At 42.1% G+C, this 21,705-nt stretch overlaps 3 protein-coding genes across 6 annotated transcripts; 2 read left to right on the forward strand and 1 right to left on the reverse strand.

Moving 5' to 3' along the window:
* Positions 1-2,237: 2,237 nt before the first annotated feature.
* TMEM138 (transmembrane protein 138) lies at positions 2,238-7,522 on the forward strand. The gene is made up of 5 exons (XM_032960077.2): positions 2,238-2,345; positions 3,781-4,046; positions 4,801-4,972; positions 6,736-6,811; positions 6,972-7,522. Exons 2-5 carry the CDS (start codon positions 3,919-3,921, stop codon positions 7,079-7,081), a joined length of 486 nt encoding a protein of 161 aa, XP_032815968.1. The 5' UTR covers positions 2,238-2,345; positions 3,781-3,918; the 3' UTR covers positions 7,082-7,522.
* Positions 7,523-8,001: 479 nt separating this feature from the next.
* Positions 8,002-14,812, reverse strand: STRAP (serine/threonine kinase receptor associated protein). 2 transcript variants are annotated; one of them, XM_032960075.2, is made up of 9 exons: positions 14,553-14,812; positions 13,488-13,623; positions 12,741-12,822; positions 12,146-12,218; positions 11,528-11,627; positions 10,734-10,871; positions 10,467-10,603; positions 9,342-9,503; positions 8,002-8,323 (listed from the first exon to the last, which is right to left on the reverse strand). In XM_032960075.2, exons 1-9 carry the CDS (start codon positions 14,662-14,664, stop codon positions 8,253-8,255), a joined length of 1,011 nt encoding a protein of 336 aa, XP_032815966.1. In that variant the 5' UTR covers positions 14,665-14,812; the 3' UTR covers positions 8,002-8,252. The 2 variants fall into 2 exon arrangements, with proteins under 2 accessions (XP_032815966.1, XP_032815967.1); XM_032960076.2 differs by having other exon boundaries at positions 9,354-9,503; positions 14,553-14,797.
* Positions 14,813-14,940: 128 nt separating this feature from the next.
* Positions 14,941-21,292, forward strand: LOC116945607 (transmembrane protein 216-like). Of its 3 annotated transcripts, XM_032960078.2 has the most exons (7): positions 14,941-15,023; positions 15,768-15,844; positions 17,634-17,650; positions 18,063-18,156; positions 18,787-18,879; positions 19,228-19,429; positions 21,021-21,292. In XM_032960078.2, the coding sequence occupies exons 2-7, from the start codon at positions 15,832-15,834 to the stop codon at positions 21,037-21,039; spliced, it is 438 nt and encodes a 145-aa protein (XP_032815969.1). In that variant the 5' UTR covers positions 14,941-15,023; positions 15,768-15,831; the 3' UTR covers positions 21,040-21,292. The 3 variants fall into 3 exon arrangements, with proteins under 3 accessions (XP_032815969.1, XP_075925556.1, XP_075925557.1); XM_076069441.1 differs by lacking the exons at positions 14,941-15,023; positions 15,768-15,844 and adding an exon at positions 16,389-16,548; XM_076069442.1 differs by lacking the exons at positions 14,941-15,023; positions 15,768-15,844 and adding an exon at positions 16,982-17,045.
* The last annotated feature ends 413 nt before the right edge of the window (positions 21,293-21,705 follow it).

Here is a 21,705-nt window from a genome sequence, read left to right on the forward strand (position 1 = left end):
GGACTGAATCCAGATGTACCAACTTTGGTAAGGCACTGTCTTACCAACACATACTTCACCTGGAATGCTGCAGTCTACAAACAAAATGAGGGTACCCCAATTGGTTCTCCCTTATCGCCAGTGGTAGCGAATGTTTTCATGGAGAAATTTGAGACAGATGCCATCCAGCCATCCACCTTATGTCCTTCCTTGTGGAAGAGATACGTAGATGACACGTTCATCATCTGGTCACATGGCCTGCCAGCACTGAACCAATTTAACAACCACATCAATTCCATACACCCGTCTATCAAATTCACCATGGAGTGGAAAGGATGGCAAGCTACCGTTCCTGGATGTTTTGATCGAGAAGAGACCTGATGGCTCGTTGGGACACTCTGTCTACAGGAAAGCCACCCACACGGATGCCTATCTAAAGCCTGACTCCCACCACCATCCAGCCCAGAAGAACTCCCTCATCAAAACACTACACCATAGGGCCCGTTGCATCTCCGACCAGCACCACCTAGCTAGTGAGTTGGAGCACATACACCAAGCCCTCAGGATGAACGGATACGCGGACCGTACAATCTGCAAATCTGCCTCCCCAACCATGGGGAGAAAACCTAAGGATCCAACCAAAACCATCACTTTACCATACATAGCAGGGGTTACCAAAGATTTCCAAAATCTTAAACAAACAAAAGATCCAGGTTCGTTTCAACACAGCACACAATATCCGTGATTTAATCCCATCTGTAAAGGATGTGATTCCTGACATCCAATACCCTGGTGTCTACAAACTGCGTTGTGGTTGTGGCAGCAGTTACATTGGGGAAACGAAATCACATGTCACAGACCGCGTTTGTGAACACAAGGCAGATCTGAAACATGGTAGGACCAATACTTCTGCCGTTGCTGATAATTGTTTTAACACTGTGGGCTCACACGAAATTGATTTTTCCAAGACGGAGGTACTCTGCAAACCTACCGGCTACCTTCAGAGATTTGTTCATGAAGCCATCCAGATATATAAACAGACACAACTTCAACAGAGATGCATACAAACTGAGCAATCATTGGAAGGACGTTATTGACCATATAGAGTCTTAACTGACTGTGACGTTTCCATCCTACCTGCCTGTCAACTGTTATTTCCGACTCTCTGTGTGTCTCTCTCTCTCTCTCTCTATGCCTCTCTCTTAGATCTATCACATGTCCTTTGGATTGCACTCTCATGCTCACATGTCCTTTGGATTGCACTCTCATGCTCACATGACCTTTGGATTGCACTCTCATGCTCACGTGTCCTTTGGATTGCACTCTCATGCTCACATGTCCTTTGGATTGCACTCTCATGCTCACGTGTCCTTTGGATTGCACTCTCATGCTCACATGACCTTTGGATTGCACTCTCATGCTCACGTCCTTTGGATTGCACTCCCATGCTCACATGACCTTTGGATTACACTCTCATGTTCACGTCCTTTGGACTGCACTCTCATGCTCACATGTCCTTTGGATTGCACTCTCATGTTCACGTCCTTTGAATTTCACTATCATGGTACTAATCTCTCATTAACACTGCTGTTGTGCGCATATGCGGGCATGATGCTCTTATGCGGCGACGGAAGCTCATTCATGCTAATCTCCCTCCCTAATCCCCCTCTCCCTAATCTCCCCCATTAACACAACTGACGTGCTTGCGTACGTGGATGCAGTTCCTTTCCAGCCCATCGCCACATATACAACATTGTTGTAGCTGCTCTCTCGCTGGTTCAGCAGTTCCACTGCTGGATCATATTTTTGCAATCGAAACGTCGTGATTTATTTTATTTTACACCTACGTGACTTTACCGAAAGAACCAAATAGTATTGATCCCTGCAGTCACGAAAGCTTAAAATCAAGATTGAGCAATCTGGAAGAGGTCTACCGGTAAAGGAAGACTTCTACCCGGTGTCTTCCAGAAGATACCTTCCATGCACAAGAAGCGATGGCGATCGCTTCCCCTGCTTCCAGAACCGGTAGCCACAGGGAAAAAAAACAGACGGCAGAGAAAGTGACAACCAATCGCGTTGCGGTATGAAGGGGGTGGGAGGGGGGGCGTGGATCTGAGTCCACGTCTCTGCGCATGCGCGGCAGCCACGGCAACCACGGCAACGGCGGTGACGTCACGTAAACTGCTTAGCCGGGCGACGCGAGATTTCGTAAAGCGTATAGGCGCAAACCTCGTGTACGGCGCCGTTTGATTGGTCCAAGCTCTTCACGTGACGGTGCCAGTCGGGGATCCCATTGGTTATATTTTTTAAGCGTGATTTGTGTTGACTACAAAGTGTAAAGTATCCAACGTGGGATTTACGCTGAGGTATTTGGTGATGCTTTGAGGTTTTATATTTATGATATTGGGTATGAATACGGATAACGCTGCGGGTGTAATGATGCAGTGTTGTGTGCTTGCGTTAACGTAATTGTAAGCTTTGATAGCTTTATGAGCCTCTAGAGAACAAGATCCTTGAGGTACCGCCGCTCCGCGAGCTCCGAGGCGAGTTCCCCGGCAAGGCGCTTAGGAAAAGCGGGAGGCTTCGGCCTACGAGTGTCGGTATTCTGCGAAACTGTTTAATGAATAGGTGTTTTAGTTTTGCTTCTGCGTAGCGGACTTCAATAAAACTAATGAACATTAATTAACGTGCATTTTTTATATATACTACGTTTAGTTCCAGGTAGTAGTATATAGATATCCAGTACTCTATAGCTTTGATACACTTTATATCGTAATGCCTTCATTCCTCCAAATCCAATTTTTCGGAAAACATTATTTTGCCGCTGTGACTATAACTTTTTCGTAAGCGTGTGACCTTATCCGACTCCACTTCTAATGTTTATTTGGTTAGTTTCCGCATGCAGTCTTAGTGTAACGGTTTCATTTTTGTCATTCACTATCATAATCTTTATTTAGACGACAGGAGGAATCCGATGAGCTATGAAGCTCTTTTTCACAGATGTCCTGGAGGAGCGGGTCAGCAAGTTACAAAAATACTATCTTTTACTGGTCTCTCTATGTATTATGAACAAAACGTCGCCTATTATTACTGTATGTTCTTTTTAAGGCAGTGTTATTGGCGAATGTGTTGAGTTTTTTTTGTTATCGTTGCTTGTACACCACTGGCAACGCAGTACTATATCACGAAATATTGTTTTGTAATGTTGAAATATTATGTATATTTAAATATAACATCCTGTCAGAGGAGTTTTGTTTTTTACACTACTTACGCAGGGTTGCCAACAGAGATAAATGTATTCCGCAAAAAAAGCCAAATCATACGGCGACCAAAATAATTACCGTCGCAGTAATAGCATTCACTGAATGGTCAATTGCCGTGTCACTTGCGTGTGCAACAATAGGTGATCTTGTCAAATGACCACGAGCCGGCGCTGTCATTAAGCTGAGTGTGCCTCGCCACTGGTATGGGACTTAGGATTGTGCAAGAGAATTAAGGGGACTTAGCCTATATTTAGCCCGTGTCAGCGGAGCGCGTTACTGTTGCATGCACGAACCTGGCTTCACTTAGTTAAGTGTTTAGTTAATGCGGTGTGCGCCAGCTTAGCCTTAGCCACTAATGTTATCTCGCCATATGAGTACACGAATGAATGGATGCGCGCGGGTAGGCGGGTTGTGATCGGAAAGTTCTACAAGCTCGCACTCGTTTTGAGCGCTCGTGGCGCGCTGCTTGGAGGTGGCGTTATTAATGGTGTTATTTGAAGAAAGTCAAGAGAGTGCCACCTGCCCACTGTCGTTGCAGATTTTCGATATCAAGAGGGATGAACTGTGGCCGATCGAGCCGTGCTGCGGAGCACAGGACTCGCGCGAAGAACGATTAGATCGAGCGGTGGGGTCTTAACGTAAGACAACCGTCCGCCCGCGTAGAGCGGCAGGGACAATGCTGCAGGTTACGAACTATAGCCTGGTGCTGACCGTGCAGTTCCTTCTGATCATTTACGACCTGGTGGTGAATTCCTTCTCGGAGTTGCTCTACAAAGAGAAAGTCATTCAGCTCGTGCTCTTCATGTGAGTGCCGCACGGTGCAATAGTTCGGCCGCGTTTTATTGTTTGCTACAATTTCGTTGTTTGATGCCAAATGGTGATGTGCAAAACGATTTAAAAGTGTTTGTTAAACGTTGACTTAAAAGACGACACTGTGTTTAATCGATGCAAATATGATGAAAGTATCTCATGCTGTGAACATAGTATATTTCATCTGTGTTCTCACTAAGTATGAAGGGCTTATGACCAAGTCACCCACAACATAAGCAGATTTGAGTCTGGATTGTGATTGTATGGGAGACCATGCATGAAATAGGTGTCTGCTGCTAGGGAGCTACCTTGTCTGGAGAGGACAGTGTAGCAAAATACATAGCTGTACTGTAGAGTACTTTGTATGTTCCTATATGTTGTCCCCGTCTTCACCATCCACGCTGACCAACATGGTGAAGATTTAAAAAATCCTCCAAAGACCTGCACGGAGTGGGCAGGTCCTTATCCATCGGTGGATTTACAAAATGACTGTACACATATATTGAGTGGTCATAAAGACAAAAAATGTTATGGAATAGGGACCTGGGATAAAAACTTAAACATAATTGTGCAACATATTTCAGTGCAAAAAAACAAGCATAAATGAACAAAAAAAGTATACTAAGTTTCCTTTAAACTAATAATTAATGTAATATTAGCTGTTTTAAATGTTTTCTGTTTTGTAATGTATGAAAATTGTGCTGTCAATGTTAATGTAACATCGTTATGTTTGTGTTCTACATTGCAGTATTCAGGATGTTGGAATCCTCTTTAACGTCATCATCATCTTCCTGATGTTCTTCAACACGTTCGTGTTTCAAGCCGGGCTCGTGAGCGTGCTCATACACAAGTTCAAGGCCACCATCCTCGCGTCGGCCCTGTACTTAACCCTCAGCATTGCCTTCCACGTCTGGGTGATGGTGCGTTGAAGCTCGTGATTGATTTTACAAGCAACAACAACAAATGCAATGGCTATGCTGTAATTTATAAATGCACTCGTATCACCAGACAAAACATATGATGGTAAACGGAAAGTGCGGAGGGATGCGGTCAGGGCCAGGACCATGGAGAGAGGAGAGAGGAGAGAACAACACTGAGTCACAGCGTGGAACAAAGCAACTGGGGCCCAGCACTAACATTTGGACAGCAAGGGCATCATCACATTCCAGGGCATCCTCGGGGTGGCTGGGGACCATTCGGGACTGAGCCCCACAAACACCCCACGTGCTGAGTAGTGACAATGCATCGATAAATGTGTTTTAATTTGCTTAAGAATCAATGTGTTTTTTACTTGTGTGTTTTAAAGGGTTCACATAGCCACTAGCCTTTTACTTGTGTGTTTTAAAGGGTTCACATAGCCACTAGCCACCTCTAAATTGTGAATGACATTGTCAAAAGAAATATTCAACCGAATAACAAAAGTTCATCAAATCACCGAGAGTGAATCGTCAAACCTCCACTGGGCTTTATCAGATTTTTGTAATGGTGTAAATTATATTGTATTGAGATATTAATCCACATGTGGAGTAATATCCACATGTGGAGTAATATCCACGTGAGTAGCCCGTACCACAGTTCTCCGGTTGGGAAAAAAAACATTGCAAATTATTCTTGCCTAGACACTTGATGATGCATGCGGCAGCTGTGGTCATTAGTCTTGTAATGATTCTCCCACCTCACGATTTAACGAATTTACGATTCAGGGGTCACAATTCATGAACCGATTCTCTTTTGCCATTGTGGTGAGTGTAGCACAGGGTTAGGCAACTAATGTAACAAGAGCCATGTTCTTCGAATTCGTTAAAAACAACTATTTTAAGACCCACAATGCATGTGAATACAAGACGGTCTTTAAAGAGCCTCATGCGGATGATTTATTTGAAACAATTATGTGCATTAAAATGAAGATTTTTGCATTTATATTTGGATGCATGTATCATGGCCGTAAGAATTGATGTTACGAGTCTATAGATCGTTATATGCCTTTAAAGACATTTAGCCATTCTCGTGGTGTGTACTTTCAATTGCTTATTGATGTATTATACAATGGTAAAACAATCTCTCTGATGAGATGCCATGCAATATTTCCCTGTGACTTGTAGAAGAAAATAGTTTATGGGGTAGACCAATGAAAGTGGTTGAGGAAGAAGTATGCGGGGCAAGTGAAGGAGGCTGGGAGTTGTCGTAAAACAAGGAGACAGTTGCAGATACAGACGTGGATAGAAGACAGACAAGGATACAAGAAGCCAAATATACCGATACACATGGAGACACACGCATACAAATTGAAGCACTGCTCTGCTGATAATATAATGGACTGTTGCCTACTTCCGATTTTAGGGGGGAGGACTACCATGCATTTTTATTTAGTGGGCATAAGTTACTTGTTCAGGATTTGGACACGAATGCCATTGGTGCCATCACCTCTCCCATGCCTTTTTGACTCCTAAACCTCATGTTATTGCCCTTTCCACATCACCTGAGAGGATTATACTTAACCCCGGAATACCCTTCCATTTTATTTAGCTTGTAAAAAGTATTTTTTTAAGTTTTAGAATTAAGTCACGGAACCTTAAATAACAAAAATGACTGCATATGCTGTTTCTGTGCAGCATCTTGAGATGCAATTGTATTTGTATGCCATGTGAATCAAACTTGAATGGCATTTTGTTCTCACCTCAAGCATGTGCGTTGGCCTACATCAAGTGTTTTCCAGTGGACTGATGGACTGCTAGCACTCTTCGTCTTTCAAAGACTTGGTGAGTCGAGCTAGATAACTTTCAGTAAGCGCAAAATGAGATTCCGTATAGTTCAAGATGAACACTTTTATATTTTATCCCTTGCCGGTCTGCTGCGGCCTCGTTAATGACCATTAAAACACTGGGTAAAACAACCATCTGTATCCCTTTGCACGTGCAGCAGCGGTATTTTATTACTACTTTTACAAGCGGACAGCACTCAGACTGGGCGATCCCCGGCTCTACGAGGATTCCCTCTGGCTCCGCAAGGCCTTCTCAAGGACCAACTAAAGCCACCCCACCGTCACTGAACACATTCTTCCCACCATGAAAAAGAACAAAAGCTCGCATGGCGTTTTTTCATTAACAGTTGCGAGCCGACAGATTTTGAATAACTTTTCAGAAGGTATGTGGAGACATTTTTATAAAGTGTAATTATATTCTCAAATGTAGGCTTTTTAAAAAAATCACGTTGATTTATGTTCCAGGGTTATTGGTCATGGATTTTAAGTGTAATTGACATCTGAACTGTTGGTAATACGATTCTGTATTTAAACACTAATTTTCCATTTCAACCACTAAATGTATTTTCTTTAACATTTTTGAAAGTTACATAGTGTATAGTGTCAATAATTTAATGTTAGAAGTGCTAGTTAATTTTTTTACATATTTGCCAAATATCCTTAATTTTTGTATTTTGCATATTGCTGAATAAATGTGATTTGTATTATTCTATTGATCAGATCGTGAAGGTTATTTGATGACTTCATGCTGTCTGCTGTGGTGAGGCCTGCACCCAGTAGTGGATTGATAAAACGGCTGCACATTGTATTCATTTGATGCAAACGGTTTCAGAGATGCCGTAAGTGATTTATTGATGTTGTTGTACATAAATTCCAGATGGCTTACAAAGGCAGACTTGTGCACGGTGTACACCATGATATTGTGAACAGAAAAGTGCCATTTTTTTCTGTCCAGTGACAGTTGCACTTAGCAAAATATGTGCGTGGGCAACATGTTGCTCTCATTTATAAAAGGTCACTGCATATTGACAATACTTATCAATACAGGAAACAAATGTGACCTATTCTTGCTTTACACCACTGGACTTCAAATCGATGTCCAACACTTACATAAGAAATATTGAAATCAAATTAACGTTCTTAAATGCTGCTCTACCAATGCACACCAGTCGGCCTTCCGGACCAATATTTTGCACAGCGAGCGCCTGCGGTTTCTTTATTTTTTCCTTTTTGTAGACTGCTCCAGTATTGCACAGTCTCTCATCGCACTCGTTTACAACCGATAGCAAACAGGCGAATGTTTAGTGCCCCTGATTTTGCAAGATGTTATTTTTTTATCTTCTTGCACCCTTGTTCTTTGCTGCCGCCTCCGCCGCTGCTGTTGCTCCAGTAGTGAGCAGCTGTGTACTGAGATGCAGGTTTACACCAGCTTGTGTCGCTCAGGCTTTCATTTCTGGAGTGCCATCGGTGCCACCAATCACCGTCTCACCGTTATCTGCAGTGAGCTCCTCTGTGGGAACATGGGGCGGTAAGAGTGCAGAGGAGCAGAAAACCGGCTTTGCTGGGCGATGGATAACACACACAGTGTAGACGGAAAAGCATATGCAATGTCATCAAGTTGGTGTATAAGTTCTAAAAAATAATTATACAGGCGCTAACATTGCACTTTAATGTTCAAAAGGTGCATATACAGTTACGCCTATAAAAGCATTGGCAAATAAAATGGTTGTGATGTACAATTTTCCTTTAACTAGACCAACAAAAATTAGCTTAGTGTTTTAATATCCCTCCTTTTACAAGTGATTATTAACTGCAGACAGCAGCTGCTATGGGACCATTCTTGTAGGTGAAATGCAGCATGAGATGTTATGAATACACATTATGGTAAATTGTATTGTACTACATGTGTTTCCACCAGAGGCCAATAGGCATCTGGTGAACACAGAGTTGCATCTTTACGAATTGAATTAAACGTCATTGCCCATGGAAGAGGGTTCCAGACGGCTGCAAAAGCACATCTAAAAGGGCGCTATGCAGTGACCGTCTTTGTTCGATGGCTAGCCAAAATCCGCTGCGAGGGTGACCTGAGTTTGCATTATGGTTTATGCTCCTTGACGAAATCAAGTATTGTGGTTCATTTGTGGCAAGCGCTTTGTGTGTAATGAGTGTGAGGTGGAGGTGATCTGGTGGCTCACAGGGCAGGGCGCTGAGCTGGCATTGTTGAGATGCTGGGTTTGAATCTGTGTTTTAGCCACCCGTGATTATAACGTGTCCTCGATCAAGTGCAGTGAGTTGAACCAAATTAACTGTTATTTTACCAGGTAAAGCCCAGAAATATTATATTAGCTCATCAATCTATTACAACTGATATAACATGGGCAAGTGTTCAGTGTCTGCCTGCTGTGCCTCACCATTGATGTAGGAAACATCGGCACATTTTCAACAAACAGTGGATAAAAAGGCAAATTTTCGCAACATGTTTAGTGGTCGTTTCGTAGAGTTCGTGTTGACGTGAGTGTATATAACACCTGTCTGCTCACCGGGCAGCAAACACTTCCACAGGCCGTACGTCTTCCCCACGGCCGTTTGCCACAGTCGCAGCGTCCCGTCCTCCGAGCCGCTGGCATACAGTTCGCCGTCGGGGCTAAACCGCACGCAGTGCACTGGTCCAAAGTGGCCCTTGTACGACTCTGCGCGCACATTCACAAGGCGAGACGGCCACAAAAAGACAAGTTGAGAAACACCGATATAAACAGCAACACAACTGTCAGAATGACCTTATTCTGTGCAGCAGGTGTACTTGCAAAAAAGCTGATTTGCTGCCATTTAAAAGGTATTTACTTTGGTACTTACTATAAAATGTCTGAAATGTCATGGTTTACGACCCTCCCAATGACTTTTTCCCCCCGCAGATTCACTTATACGTGTGTACAAAACACGAATATCCCCCGTATAGCCATTCGGACTGTGAAGGCAAGTGCCGTTAGGGAGCATCTGTTCAGGCCATAATGATGCAGGAGGGGGTGGTTTAACCAGCGGCACACCCGGCTGCATTTATGACCCAAGTGGTTATTTATACACAGCAGCAGGTAATAATTTAAGCCTGCAGGTGAACTAGGGTAGGCCCTGGACTGGTTCAGATATCACTTGGTATTAATTTTAGCCATGGTCGGGAATCAAACTGGGGTTGCTTATGTTCATAGTGAGGTACTTAACCACCAACATCAAGTCACCTACACTACCACAGTGAAGCTCATACAGGAGGTAAACCAGTTATTTTTTTACATCTTGCTCTGTGACTCAAAGTACATTGTCACTTGACAATCTGAACATCCCTTGTAAATAAAACAAATGTGGACAGGCCTTGGCATGGCACCTAGAGTGACTAGAAATTATCATGCTTTGAGGGGTTGTCAGCAAAGTGTTGGGGTCGTGGCTTCCTCCTGTATATGCTCTTTCTCTGCATCTCTTCCCATAACTACAAATGTCATTCCCTGTGCCCCCAACAGCTTTGTACCCTGGGTAGCTGCCCCTGACCGCATACCCCTTAAGACCACGCCTATCCATATTATTAGGCCAATTGCGATGTATACAGGAGGGCTATATGATGCTGAATCAACTCAACTGATGCAACTGAACTGACAATCACCTACCGAGTTCCTCTCCAGTGGTGTAATCAAACTTGTACAACTTGAAATCTTCTCCTCCGGCGATGAAGCACTCCTTTTCCGGATGAAGCGAAGCTGAATTTATTGACGCCGAAGCCTCGAATTGCTTGATCAGTTCCAAGCTGGAAAAATCAAATGACGATATATATTTTTTTACAAACTGCTTGCTGTTGAGCAAAAGTCAAAGCATGAAAGTGTATGCAAACAAGCCAGAAACAACACGCAGACGTTGGCGGGATGTGGAACCCTTACGTGAGCGCATTGTAGAAGGCGATGGTCCGCGAGTACGTTATCACCACAATCTCATCGTTTGGGAGGTACTCCATGCTGCTTGCCGACATGGGCAACGTCACAGACTTCACCTCCGTGCCCGTGGCTCGGTCCCACAGTCTGGAAAGAGGTTCACACGCCGATTACCTTTCAGCCTGTCATTGTAAACAGAAAAATCCACGAGGATACGTTATACACACTCTTTGGTTCAGTCGAGCTAAGTGTGGTTTTAAGTCAGGCTTCAAAGATATGTTTTTAAGTGCTTTTAAACATGAATATGACCCTGCAAAATGGTTCATGCACTGCACTATGAACCCTGCAAACCGTGTTCGATACCCAGACAAGAATGGTAAGTTATACCTCAACTGCTTCTGGGGGAGACTTCACCAACCCACACTGACCAGCATAGAGTAACATGGTATGAAGAGGACTTCATTCAGCAGTGACTGTCCACAGAGCTGTGATTTATTGACTTTAAGCCCATTTTATAAACATTTGTATAATTATTAGTCGAATGTAGTTTTGGGTGAATATGCATCAGTCGTGCGATGTGGATGTTGTATCGATGGTGCGTGCCACTGTAAAGTATCCTGTTTCTTTCTTTTCCAAAAAAAGACATCTACATTATGCATACAACTATTCAAACCCTCCCCTCGGTTTAGTGAACCAAAGACATCATTGCCAGGTGTTATCTTGGAACCTGGAGTTGCATGCAGTGGTGAACTGCACGTCATGTAGGAAATGCATTGGCACTTCACCGGAGGTTTCGTTCTCACCGGATGGTTTTGTCGTCAGCGACAGAGATGATGAGCTTCTCCCCCGTGCACCACGCGGTGCGCCTCACGCCTGACGTGTGACCGCTCAGCAGCTGGGGCTCTGAACCAACACAAGACAAATTCTCGTCACACCTATGGTCAATGATACCTGTAAATTGTGCCACTTTCAATCAAGTGCAATCTCAGTCTCAGTCGAACTTAAGCTCACAATGGTGCTGTAATGGTCATAATAATTGACTACTTATTCAAGCTCGCGTGAAAACATGTTACTATGTACAGCTCTTTTGTCAATCCCCATGCAGCGTGGTGGGTCCTAGATGTTATTTGAAAGTGAAGGGGGCATAGACGTGGGAGCTTAGAAGTACAGAAAATTTATTTTGCTGCACTCCAAAGTAGTTTGGTATATTGACCACTTCTAGTGCATGAGCTGTGTAGTGTCTACACCAGGGATTTTGGAACGTTTTATATTTTTATCTTAAACCCCCAGCTGAAAAATGTGCAGACCATGTCAGGTGGTGAGAAGGCATATTGGTTTAAGAATTAAATGTGTTTAATACATCGTAACCTCATTGCATGTAAAATCAATGCTTTCCAACACAACTGAGTGTGTAATCCCACCTGCGTCTGTTTTCTCCAAATCATAGATCCTCAGCACCTTGTCCTGTCCTCCTGTGAGCAAGTGGACACTGTCCTGCAAAGAAACACCCCATCAGGTTCAGCACCAGTGTGCGTGCCTGCACCTTCAATCAAACCACAGCCTCTGGACTTTACTCCACTATTACTAGTCCTGTCACTCCACTGCTTGATTTTACCATCACATTCGCATTGTTTAAAATTTGCTGCGTTACTTTTTATATGATTTACTAAAGCACATGCTTACGATCTGTTCCTCAATAAAAGTATAATGATGCATTGAATAAAATGCACACGATTAATGCATAGAATTGTGTGCGTAACACATTTTTATATTCCTGCATGCTGTCATTAGTTTGCGTGACCGCTGTAGCAACTACAGGCACTGCAACACACCAAAGTAGAAAACATAAAATTTTGATTTAAAGCTTTCGTGACTGCAGTAATTCATATTCTTAGCTCTTTCCATTCAACGTGACTTTACCGAAAGAGCTAAGAATAGAAAACATTAATTTAATAATTAATCGAACAACAAGCTGTAGAGACGTTAAATATGCTGCAGTGAAAATTACTCCATTACCTCGGTGAAGTCGACAGTTTTAACGATGTGCTTGTGTGTGAAGCTGACAACCTCGTCACCGGATACGGCGTCCCACACTTTACTGTGCACAAGAAAAAAAGGTGGAGAAGTTGAGATTTCACACTGGAGTCTCAATGTGTCTGTTAAAAGTGTTTATCAACGTGGTATTTACCATTTGTATCTGACACCATCCATGCAGTATTAATATGGGCTTTGTACATATCCAGTGGGTAATATGAAACGATTAAATATTTGCTTCTTCAGGCAAATGGTATGTGGCTTTTCATTATTACGTTCAGTTTTCCCACGGGAAGTTATGTATAAAATAGCCTAACTTCTAATACCGTATTCCAATTGTCAAAACTTTTAAAGAAGGTATTTAAATCACATTTTTTTGTAATTTGGCCAAACTATGTGTTCTTAAACATGAACTGCATTCTGGCCTTGTAACTCATCACTGTAAGGAATAATTGATAGAGGCATTAAGATGCATATTGCACTTTAAAATACAATTAGACGGTGCCAACGGAGGTGTTCAAAGCCAAAGAACACGCCACTTTACTTTTCATGACGGCCGAGAGGCAAGGCAAGGCGAGCTCTTTTTGTCACACGTCCTACGAACACTGATTCGCTCAAGGGAGCCAAACGTTTGCCGAGTTCAACAAACTAAATCCATCGGTCGCGTGCTAGCTACTGCAACACATGTCAGCCACTGGGGCGACAACAATGACGTTACAAGACCCTTACGCGGTGAAATCTGCAGCGGCGGTGGCGGCCTTGGTGGCATCGCGGTTGAGCGTGGCACCCCACACCGCTCCTTTGTGGCCCAGGAAGGTGCCGACCCAGTCTCCCGTGTCTCCTTGCCTCAGCATTGGTTTCCCGTCTACGTCCAAAGTCAGTAAAATCACGAAGGTAGTTAATGTTACAGGTTCAGCGACATATTCATCTTCCTGGCTCGGTTCCTTGCTGGAAGAGTCAAGAACACACATTCACGAAAAGCACCAGAGGTTTTGTCTGTACTGCAAAATAGACTTGAAAATACTTGCTTCATTTACAAATAATGATCTGTAATGTGATATTCATAGATCTGAATTCGGCACAGTCGTTATAATGGATTTTAAATGTTGGCGTTATAGTACGTGGCTTAACATAGCATATAAGTGGTGTCACACCAAATAGTCAACAGATCCCTACTTCTACACATTAACATCAGTACTATAAATGAACACTACTCCAGTCGCATCCCATTGTACTCTACAGATTCACACCACGATAAAGATTCACACCACTAGTCTATAATTCACACCACTGTTCCATAGATTCTACACACATCACTAATTTAATACATTCACATCACTGTAAATTGTTGATATTCTCACTAAACAATTTCTAAAGTCACACAGCCACCCCACTTAAGATGTTATATTCATACTAATAGATTCTATACAATAACATCAATACATCCCCTATAAATGAACACTACAGACGATATCACACCAATGTATATTCTAAATTTGCACCACTGTAAATGTCATACAATCTTACCATTAATAGGCTGTATACTGTACATTTTATAGTTTAACACCAATATGTATTCTATACTATCTTACCATAAAACCGTCTACATTCAAACCACTGTAGATTTAACAAAGTAACACCACTGTCATCTATACAACCACACCATTCTAACCTTATTACACGAGTATCCACCACCATTCATTTCCCCCACTTCGACACATGGCCACGCCGCGGCCTAGCTCCACGACAAGAGCCTACGGTCTGTCCTAGCGCGTCCCGCGGACGGCCTCGCACCTTTGCAGGCGCTGATCATGAAGTAGCCGTAAGGGGTGATGGTACTGAACGCCAGGTCCACGACCGGCCTCGTGTGGCCGCTGCAGGTCAAGGGAGTCTGTCTCAGGGCCATGGCGAGAGAGATTTTGGCACCGCTAACGTCCTTACAACTTAAAAGATGACAACTATAAGAGAACAAATGCTCGGGCGACGTTAACGCCAATATGACCCGAGACTGACGGACGGGGCAGAAGAATCGATTCGGCTTGGAAGCAAATCGATTAAAATTTGATCGATTCCACGTGTAAGACAAGAGAAAGACGAATCGATTCCTCCATTTTCCCTTTGGAAGGGGAATCGAACCGATCTGGATTCAACGGTTCTGATCGTCGATTTCTTGTACAATGTAACCCGAATTTAATCAACGAGTCGACCGTGATGATGGGGTTTACGTTACTTTTTTTTCCCCCACACTAAAACAAACGTCAAGTGGTGCGTCTCATAATCCGATAAGCGAGTATCAATTATCAAATCGGATGTGTATAATCAAAATCCGATGAGCCGTAAAGCGCTTTGTCAGAGATGTCCAACGAGTTTACGTTCTTGTCACCGCCGCAAAATTTCGGGGTTCGTCTTTTATTATGGAGACTACCGTAATTGAGCGAGGGGGGACTATTGGACTTATATTGATGAGAAATTGCTGTGGTCTAACATTGAGTAATTTTAACACGTAGGCTTTCGCCTGATGATGCTGGAAGTATTTACCAGCGAAACGTCGTACTCAAACTGTAAATGTGGATTAGCTCTTCAGCACACCGGTGGGCTGAAGTGGTGAATTATTTGTCTTTTGTCAACGTGACACTTTTTTTGCTGATTGGCCGTGTCGGGTGGTGGAGGGTTACGACACATTTATAAATAAACGCGATCTAACCCAAAAACCTTTATTATGAATTGAGTAATTTGTCTGAAGCAACTTTTATTTACTGGAATATATTTTAATAAATAATTTAGCTTATCCTCTTTTCGAATTTATTTCTGAAACGCGATTGCGCTAATTGTTTTATTCTTCTAAATTTGGTGCCCCAGGTAACTAATCTGACCTCTTGAGTTCTCACTTTTGGGCTAAATAAAATGAACTTAAAACTTAAGTTACTGTACTGCAATCGATCCACGGCGCAAGGGAATCGTGTTGTCAGTAATCGATTATACGATTTCCCCCCCCCCAAAATTGCCCAGGGGCGGAAGTTAGTCGCGGTCACGTGATGCGGTTGCTGCCACGAGGAACTCTGGGAAGAGCAACATGGCCGCGAGGGGTGAGCAGCTTCTCCGTCGCCATGGCAACGCGGCGCTGTCTCGATTATAATTAATAACGCGACAATGTTAGAACATTTCATATTTATTCCTGCCGCAGCAGTCCGCCTGCTGTTTTTTTCCACCCGAAGACGATTGCTTGTGTTGCGATCCAAACGTTGTGAATTCTTATTATTTTTAAATAATTTTTTTTATTTTTTCTATCTACGTGACTTTACCGAAAGACCCAAAGAGAATGTTAGAAAATATTAAACGTTTTGTTATGAATCAATCGAGTTAGCCAAACGAGTAAGAACTTGATGGCGTAGTTAAGCTGTCTGAATTCAATGCATGGTTGCCTCTAAAGCAGTTTTTGTGTGCCTTGTGTTACTGTGTATGGCCTCTCGATTAAGACTTGTGGTTCTGGGATGTATAGCGTAATTTGGGATTTATAACTGAATCTGGGATTTATAACTGAATTTGGGATTTATTACTGAATCTGGGATTTATAACTGAATCTGGGATTTATAACTGAAACTGGGATTTATAGCTGAATCTGGGATTTACGACTGAATCTGGAACCTTCATTTGAAGCTTTCGTGACTGCAGGAATCCATACTCTTTGGTTCTTTCGGTAAAGTCACGTAGGGTTCAAATAAAATAAATCACGACGTTTCGGGCGCAACACAAGCGTCCGTCATGCTGCTGAGGCAGACTGTTTTAAAAGGTTTGAAATGGGTTAATGTTGGGGTGCTAGGTGGCTTAATAACATTTCAGGATTGTGAGAGGTAGCGGCGGCTTAGGGAGGGCCTTCATCCAGCAGTGGATTTACCACGGCTGCCGATGATGAAACTGTTACTAAATGTAATGAACGTGTTCAAAAGTATGAACTGTTAAAAGAAAGATTGAAACTTAAGACGATGCATCTGTGCGGTCAGTACACTCAGCAGTGGATTGATCATGGCTGATAATGCTCCTCTAATGGGGGCTAGGCGATACTCATCTCGATAAAATCATTCGTCGGTGATGGGAATTCCACGGTATTATGGCAGGGGCGGGTATACCCATACTAATAACCGTTCACTTGAACCAACAATGGTTGATAGTCCTTGTTTGGTTGTCAGTGACGAAACGCTAAAACATTTAAACTCGTCTGTCCACTGCGTGGCGCAGTCTGTCCGCTGGTGATTAAAATTGTGGCGGTGATGGTGTGCTCAGTTTACAGTAAGCAGGATGTTTTGTCCCTAATGTTGTGATCATGAGCCCAATGTCTCGCAGACTTATCTGTATTTGCTCTATTAACTGTCCAATATCGATTTAAAGCTTTCGTGACTGCAAGGATTCATCTTCTTTGGTTCTTTCGGTAAAGTCACGTAGAATGAGAATAAAATAATAAAATAAAACAATAAAATTCTCACGACGTTTCGGCCACAACACAAGTAGCCTTCAGGTGAAGGAACACAACTGTCGGGACGACAGAGCTTTAATGAATGCTGCTAAGATTCGTAGCGTCTTTTAAGCTGGTTGAGAGAAGTGAGGCACCTTGACAAAGGGGTTTACATATCAAACAGGAGAATTTATCATTGAAATAGCAGAGGGATTAGCTTGTGACTGGTCACAAATAGCTATGTTAAAGTCAAAGACTGTTTGCAAATATCTCATTCCTTTGCTTTAATAACTATGGATATGGTGAATGTCTAACCAATAACATAAATTGGTATGAAGACTGCTCGCAAATATCTGATTTCTTTGCTTTAATAGCTATGGATATGGTGAATGAGTAACCAATACAATTTCGTCTTTTTCTTTCAGGGAGAGTGAATATGATCGTATCCTTTGATGTCAGATGATGAGCACGCTAAACACAATATACACGTGACAGTGATTAGAAATTTTAAGAATATTCTACAGTAAAATATAAAATGTTGCAAATTAATTATATATGAATGTTGTGTCTAATAAGATCCTATTTAGTACTCGTAATTTGTTGCGATATATTTTCTATTAATACGTTGGTTCCTTTTTTTAAAGAAATACAAGCGATTGCATGTAAAGTAATGACAAGAGGGCAGTTATTTTCTCAAGGCATCATTGAGTATTTTACTGTTATATGGCAGTGTTAATGATTAACGTGGTGATTTTTTTTCAGAATTTGTAACGTTAGTTCTAACTTCCGATTGGGCCTGTGACTTTGTTTTCTTTTAATATGAATTGTATATTTCCTTAATTGAAACACTCCAGCTTTCTTCAGTACCCTTGCAATTTTTACTCTTTTTGAATGGCTGGTATCTTGGCTTTTTTTTCATCGCAGAGGCATTGATTTTTATTTACAAAGGTAAGGCTTGTCACTTTTCTTCATATAATTTATAACATAGAATAATATATATTGCATCAAATCGTCAATGTAGTTTTTCCTTGGAGCTGTGTATAAGATGTGTTTATGAGTACACCATACTGTACTTTGATTTTACGTGGCCAATGAGTAACTATTCAAGATTCAGTTCAAATTGAACGAGCCGTTCATTTGATTTGAGAGTTGGTGTATTGCACCTACACCGCCTTTAAAATTATATTTCGGGCAGTGTGAAGTTCTATGATCCATGGTTTTTTTATTTGCACTTACAAACAGGAGACTCTTATGTTTCCACTTGTGCATTAGGTATCTGCATTGTCTGGTTTTGGAGAATCTGGTTAAGCATTGCCTATTGTTTCCATGGAAGATGAAAGCCAGGCAGTGTGGTGGTGAGGTCACTAATCAGGTGTTTGCTGGGCATGTTGCTTGAATCCCATTAATTGACATTTTCCGTTTTGATGCCTACATTCTCATCGGTGTATGTACTCTATATGAGTATGTATGTAGGTATGGAGAGTAGTAACATTTAGTGTACTATGCTGTGAAACTGGCAACCTGAGGTCTGTTTCGAGTTGCAAGAACCGGAGTCTAGTCATGTGCTGTCATCTGCAGGTCAAGTGCTGCCCTACCCCTCTTCCAACCTGGCGCTCGACATCATCCTGCTCTTTGTGCTCACACTTATCGAGATTTTCCGCATCTTCTTCTGTGAGCAAATCCTTCCCTTTAAACCCTCCCTTTGAGCTCAGCAGGCTAATGTTACAACATAATAATATACCTTAAGTGGCATATTTGTGTTACATATACATATAAAATGTTGGTATAAACATTATATAGTTCTTGCACATAATGTGCACGTACAGCCCTTTCAATTCCATTGCTAGATGAGGGCCTCCCCAGGCTGTGCGTGTCATTGGGATTATCTGACCGTACTTAATGCTGGTCAGTACGAGTTGGTTAAGGTGGGCTGCCTCGTAGACATGGGGGCGTGCGAGCGCAGCAACAACATCGTATTGGCGAACGAAACGCGTTTGTCTTGTATGTCGTACCTGGTAGGCAGCAAGGGGAACTTGACGGAGCGGAAGGTTCCTCTGAGCGTGGGCGTGGGGCTCACAGTGCCGGCCGTGGTGCTCTCCGTCTACCTGCTGCTGTTGCAGACGTACGTTCTGCGCGTCGAGGTCATCATCAACGGAATCCTCCTCGCGCTGCACGGTGCAGAGCTCATCCTGAGCATCGTCGCCATCGGCACATTTGCAAGGTTGGGTCCCGTGCGGAGTCGATACTCGCTAGCCGGGAGACGTTAGCTACCTCGCTTGGTATACAGGAGGATGTGGGTTCCATCCCCACCCTGACACCTGTATATTTCTCCCTGCGTAGATTTTTTTCTCCATTTAGAGTATTTGGCTATTATCAATTGCTACATGATAAGCTACTTCAGTCAGCTATCATTTGTGGCCATGTCACTTCTGAAAAAAAGCTAGAGAGCTCAGTGGGCCTTACCTGGTAAAAACAAGCTTATACTGGTTTTTAAATTGTGGAGTACGAGGAAGGGAGTTCACCCAGAGGGCTCGGGGTTCAGCATAGAGCTGGGATGTCCAATTAATAAGGTAATCAATTACTCGATTGTCGGTTCAATTACTTGACTTATTATATGACATAAAATAATTTGGGACAAAAGTCTGTTCCCACGTGCACTGTTAGATATGATGTGGTGGGCAGGGCTTCAAGGGGTTTTCCTGCCAGTGCACGGGTGTCATTTGGCCTGAGTAATTTCCACAATAAGGTAGTTGATCGCAATTTTTAGTTGCTTAATCAACCAATTGTGCCGGCTCTAGTTCAGAACGCTAAATTAGCACCGCTAAGGTCCCGGAGTCAACGTTTCAGCCAACTATGATTAAATTGCATTGTCAAGTCTCGTGAGTTGATGGTCTCATCCTGGTAACAAATTAATGTATGAAAAACGAATATGTAATGTATAATTATTAACGCCATTTATGAGACTGATATGGTCTTGTACATTTTCATATATCAGTGCAATACTGGAGTGTAGTATTACTGTCGTGTCACTTTGAGTGATTTTATTCATTGGTGGACTTTCAGACTTGTTTTAGATAACCCAGCACACACAACCTGTGTGTGTATCCTTAAGATATGAGCTGTTTGAGTCAAGGAACATCAAACCCTAAAAACAGATTAGTCAGTGGCAACTGTGAGAACGTTTGTGAGCTTTTCACATGGTGCTCTTGCCACTGCAAAGGGTCTTTCTTTCTATTCAGTGGGTAGAGGTACCCACTGAAATCAGTCGATTAAGTATGTAATGCATAACATATGTATGTTTAAATTTCAAGTCAAAAATAGGTTCCTTGCTAAGCGGCATGCCGCAAGTTACTCCTTCGACAATTCTGGCTTAAAATTCCAATTGAGAAACAATAATTTTTGGTGTGCTTTAAGTCTATTCCACTGGAAATATTGCCTTGAACCTGTAGGTTTTCAAGAATAAATCGCATACAGTATGCATTAACTAGAAACACATTATCTGTACATACACAATTGCATAAACTAAAAAAATGTTGATCTTTATACACGCATAAGTATGTATTGCATTGTCTAATACAATTGTCTTGCAAACATGAGAGTTGGTTATAATCAGTTAATTGGTACATGCTTGGTGTTTTTTTCTAGTCGGATGATTTAAAATGGACTGATACCTGAGTTAAAGCTGGACATATTTTAAGTAAATTCATTTAGGAGCAAGTTTTTTTTGCTGATGCTCTTAACTGCAACTTTTTTTATTTCACTTTATACTCATATCTTATTTAATTGTGTTTATTTTTATTTTTCTACAACAGGGCCAACACACTCGGCTGAATGGAAGAAAACAAAAATCCTGCATCCCAGCCATTCTGACAATTGGAGGCGTCTACTGTGTCGACTGTAAATCTGTTAAATAGGGGTGATCTTGAGCTGTGTACATATTATTCAGTGTTTCAGAGATTCAATGATTGAAGTTATTTTTTCATCTTTTCTATTCATATGGTGTTTTCCACGGTGGTGTGCATTTGCATTGAGTAAACGTGCCATCTCCACTTGTAATAATAAAGAGCACATGTCTATTTAACAATTGTCAGATTGATTCCACTATTACATAGCTGTGTTATATAAAAAAAAAATGAAACCGAACATGCATATGGTTTTATACCTATTTGTTAATATTACACGTGTTAATGTTTACAGGAAGCTAATTGTACTCTGGACATTGTCCAAAATAAATTGGTTACAGTAGTCATGTTTATTTTCCATGCACGTCCAAGTTTACAATTCTGGATAAATATATTAAACATGCCAATTTATATCGCAAAATAGCAGTTAAAGGGTGTGTTATAACGCACATAGGAAATTACAATCCATAATCTCATGAGCCACCCAGATTAATCCCAGTTTTGTTTGTTTAATCAGTCCAAAGTTGAACTGGTGACAGTCCATGGCTTCTCCATATGTAACATCAGGGCATCCATTGGCACCGATTTGTCAGGC

The sequence above is a fragment of the Petromyzon marinus genome, chromosome 24 (genome assembly GCF_048934315.1).
Source record: "Petromyzon marinus isolate PM22_M1 ecotype Great Lakes invasive population chromosome 24, UKy_Petmar_22M1.pri1.0, whole genome shotgun sequence".
Lineage (NCBI taxonomy): Eukaryota > Metazoa > Chordata > Hyperoartia > Petromyzontiformes > Petromyzontidae > Petromyzon > Petromyzon marinus.

Bases quoted from the DNA above. Each gene is read 5' to 3' on its own strand.
- STRAP (XM_032960075.2), bottom strand. From the start codon at position 14,664: ATGGCCCTGAGACAGACTCCCTTGACCTGCAGCGGCCACACGAGGCCG. The intron at 13,624-14,552 runs GTGCGAGGCCGT...CTTTGGACGTAG, and splicing joins CATGATCAGCGCCTGCAAAG to ACGGGAAACCAATGCTGAGG. The intron at 12,219-12,740 runs GTAATGGAGTAA...GTTTCTTTGCAG, and splicing joins AAACTGTCGACTTCACCGAG to GACAGTGTCCACTTGCTCAC.
- LOC116945607 (XM_076069441.1), top strand. From the start codon at position 16,521: ATGCTGCTGAGGCAGACTGTTTTAAAAG. The intron at 18,157-18,786 runs GTAAGGCTTGTC...TGTCATCTGCAG, and splicing joins ATTGATTTTTATTTACAAAG to GTCAAGTGCTGCCCTACCCC. The intron at 18,880-19,227 runs GTGAGCAAATCC...CGTACCTGGTAG, and splicing joins GATTTTCCGCATCTTCTTCT to GCAGCAAGGGGAACTTGACG.
- TMEM138 (XM_032960077.2), top strand. From the start codon at position 3,919: ATGCTGCAGGTTACGAACTATAGCCTGGTGCTGACCGTGCAGTTCCTT. The intron at 4,047-4,800 runs GTGAGTGCCGCA...TCTACATTGCAG, and splicing joins ATTCAGCTCGTGCTCTTCAT to TATTCAGGATGTTGGAATCC. The intron at 4,973-6,735 runs GTGCGTTGAAGC...TCTCACCTCAAG, and splicing joins CCTTCCACGTCTGGGTGATG to CATGTGCGTTGGCCTACATC.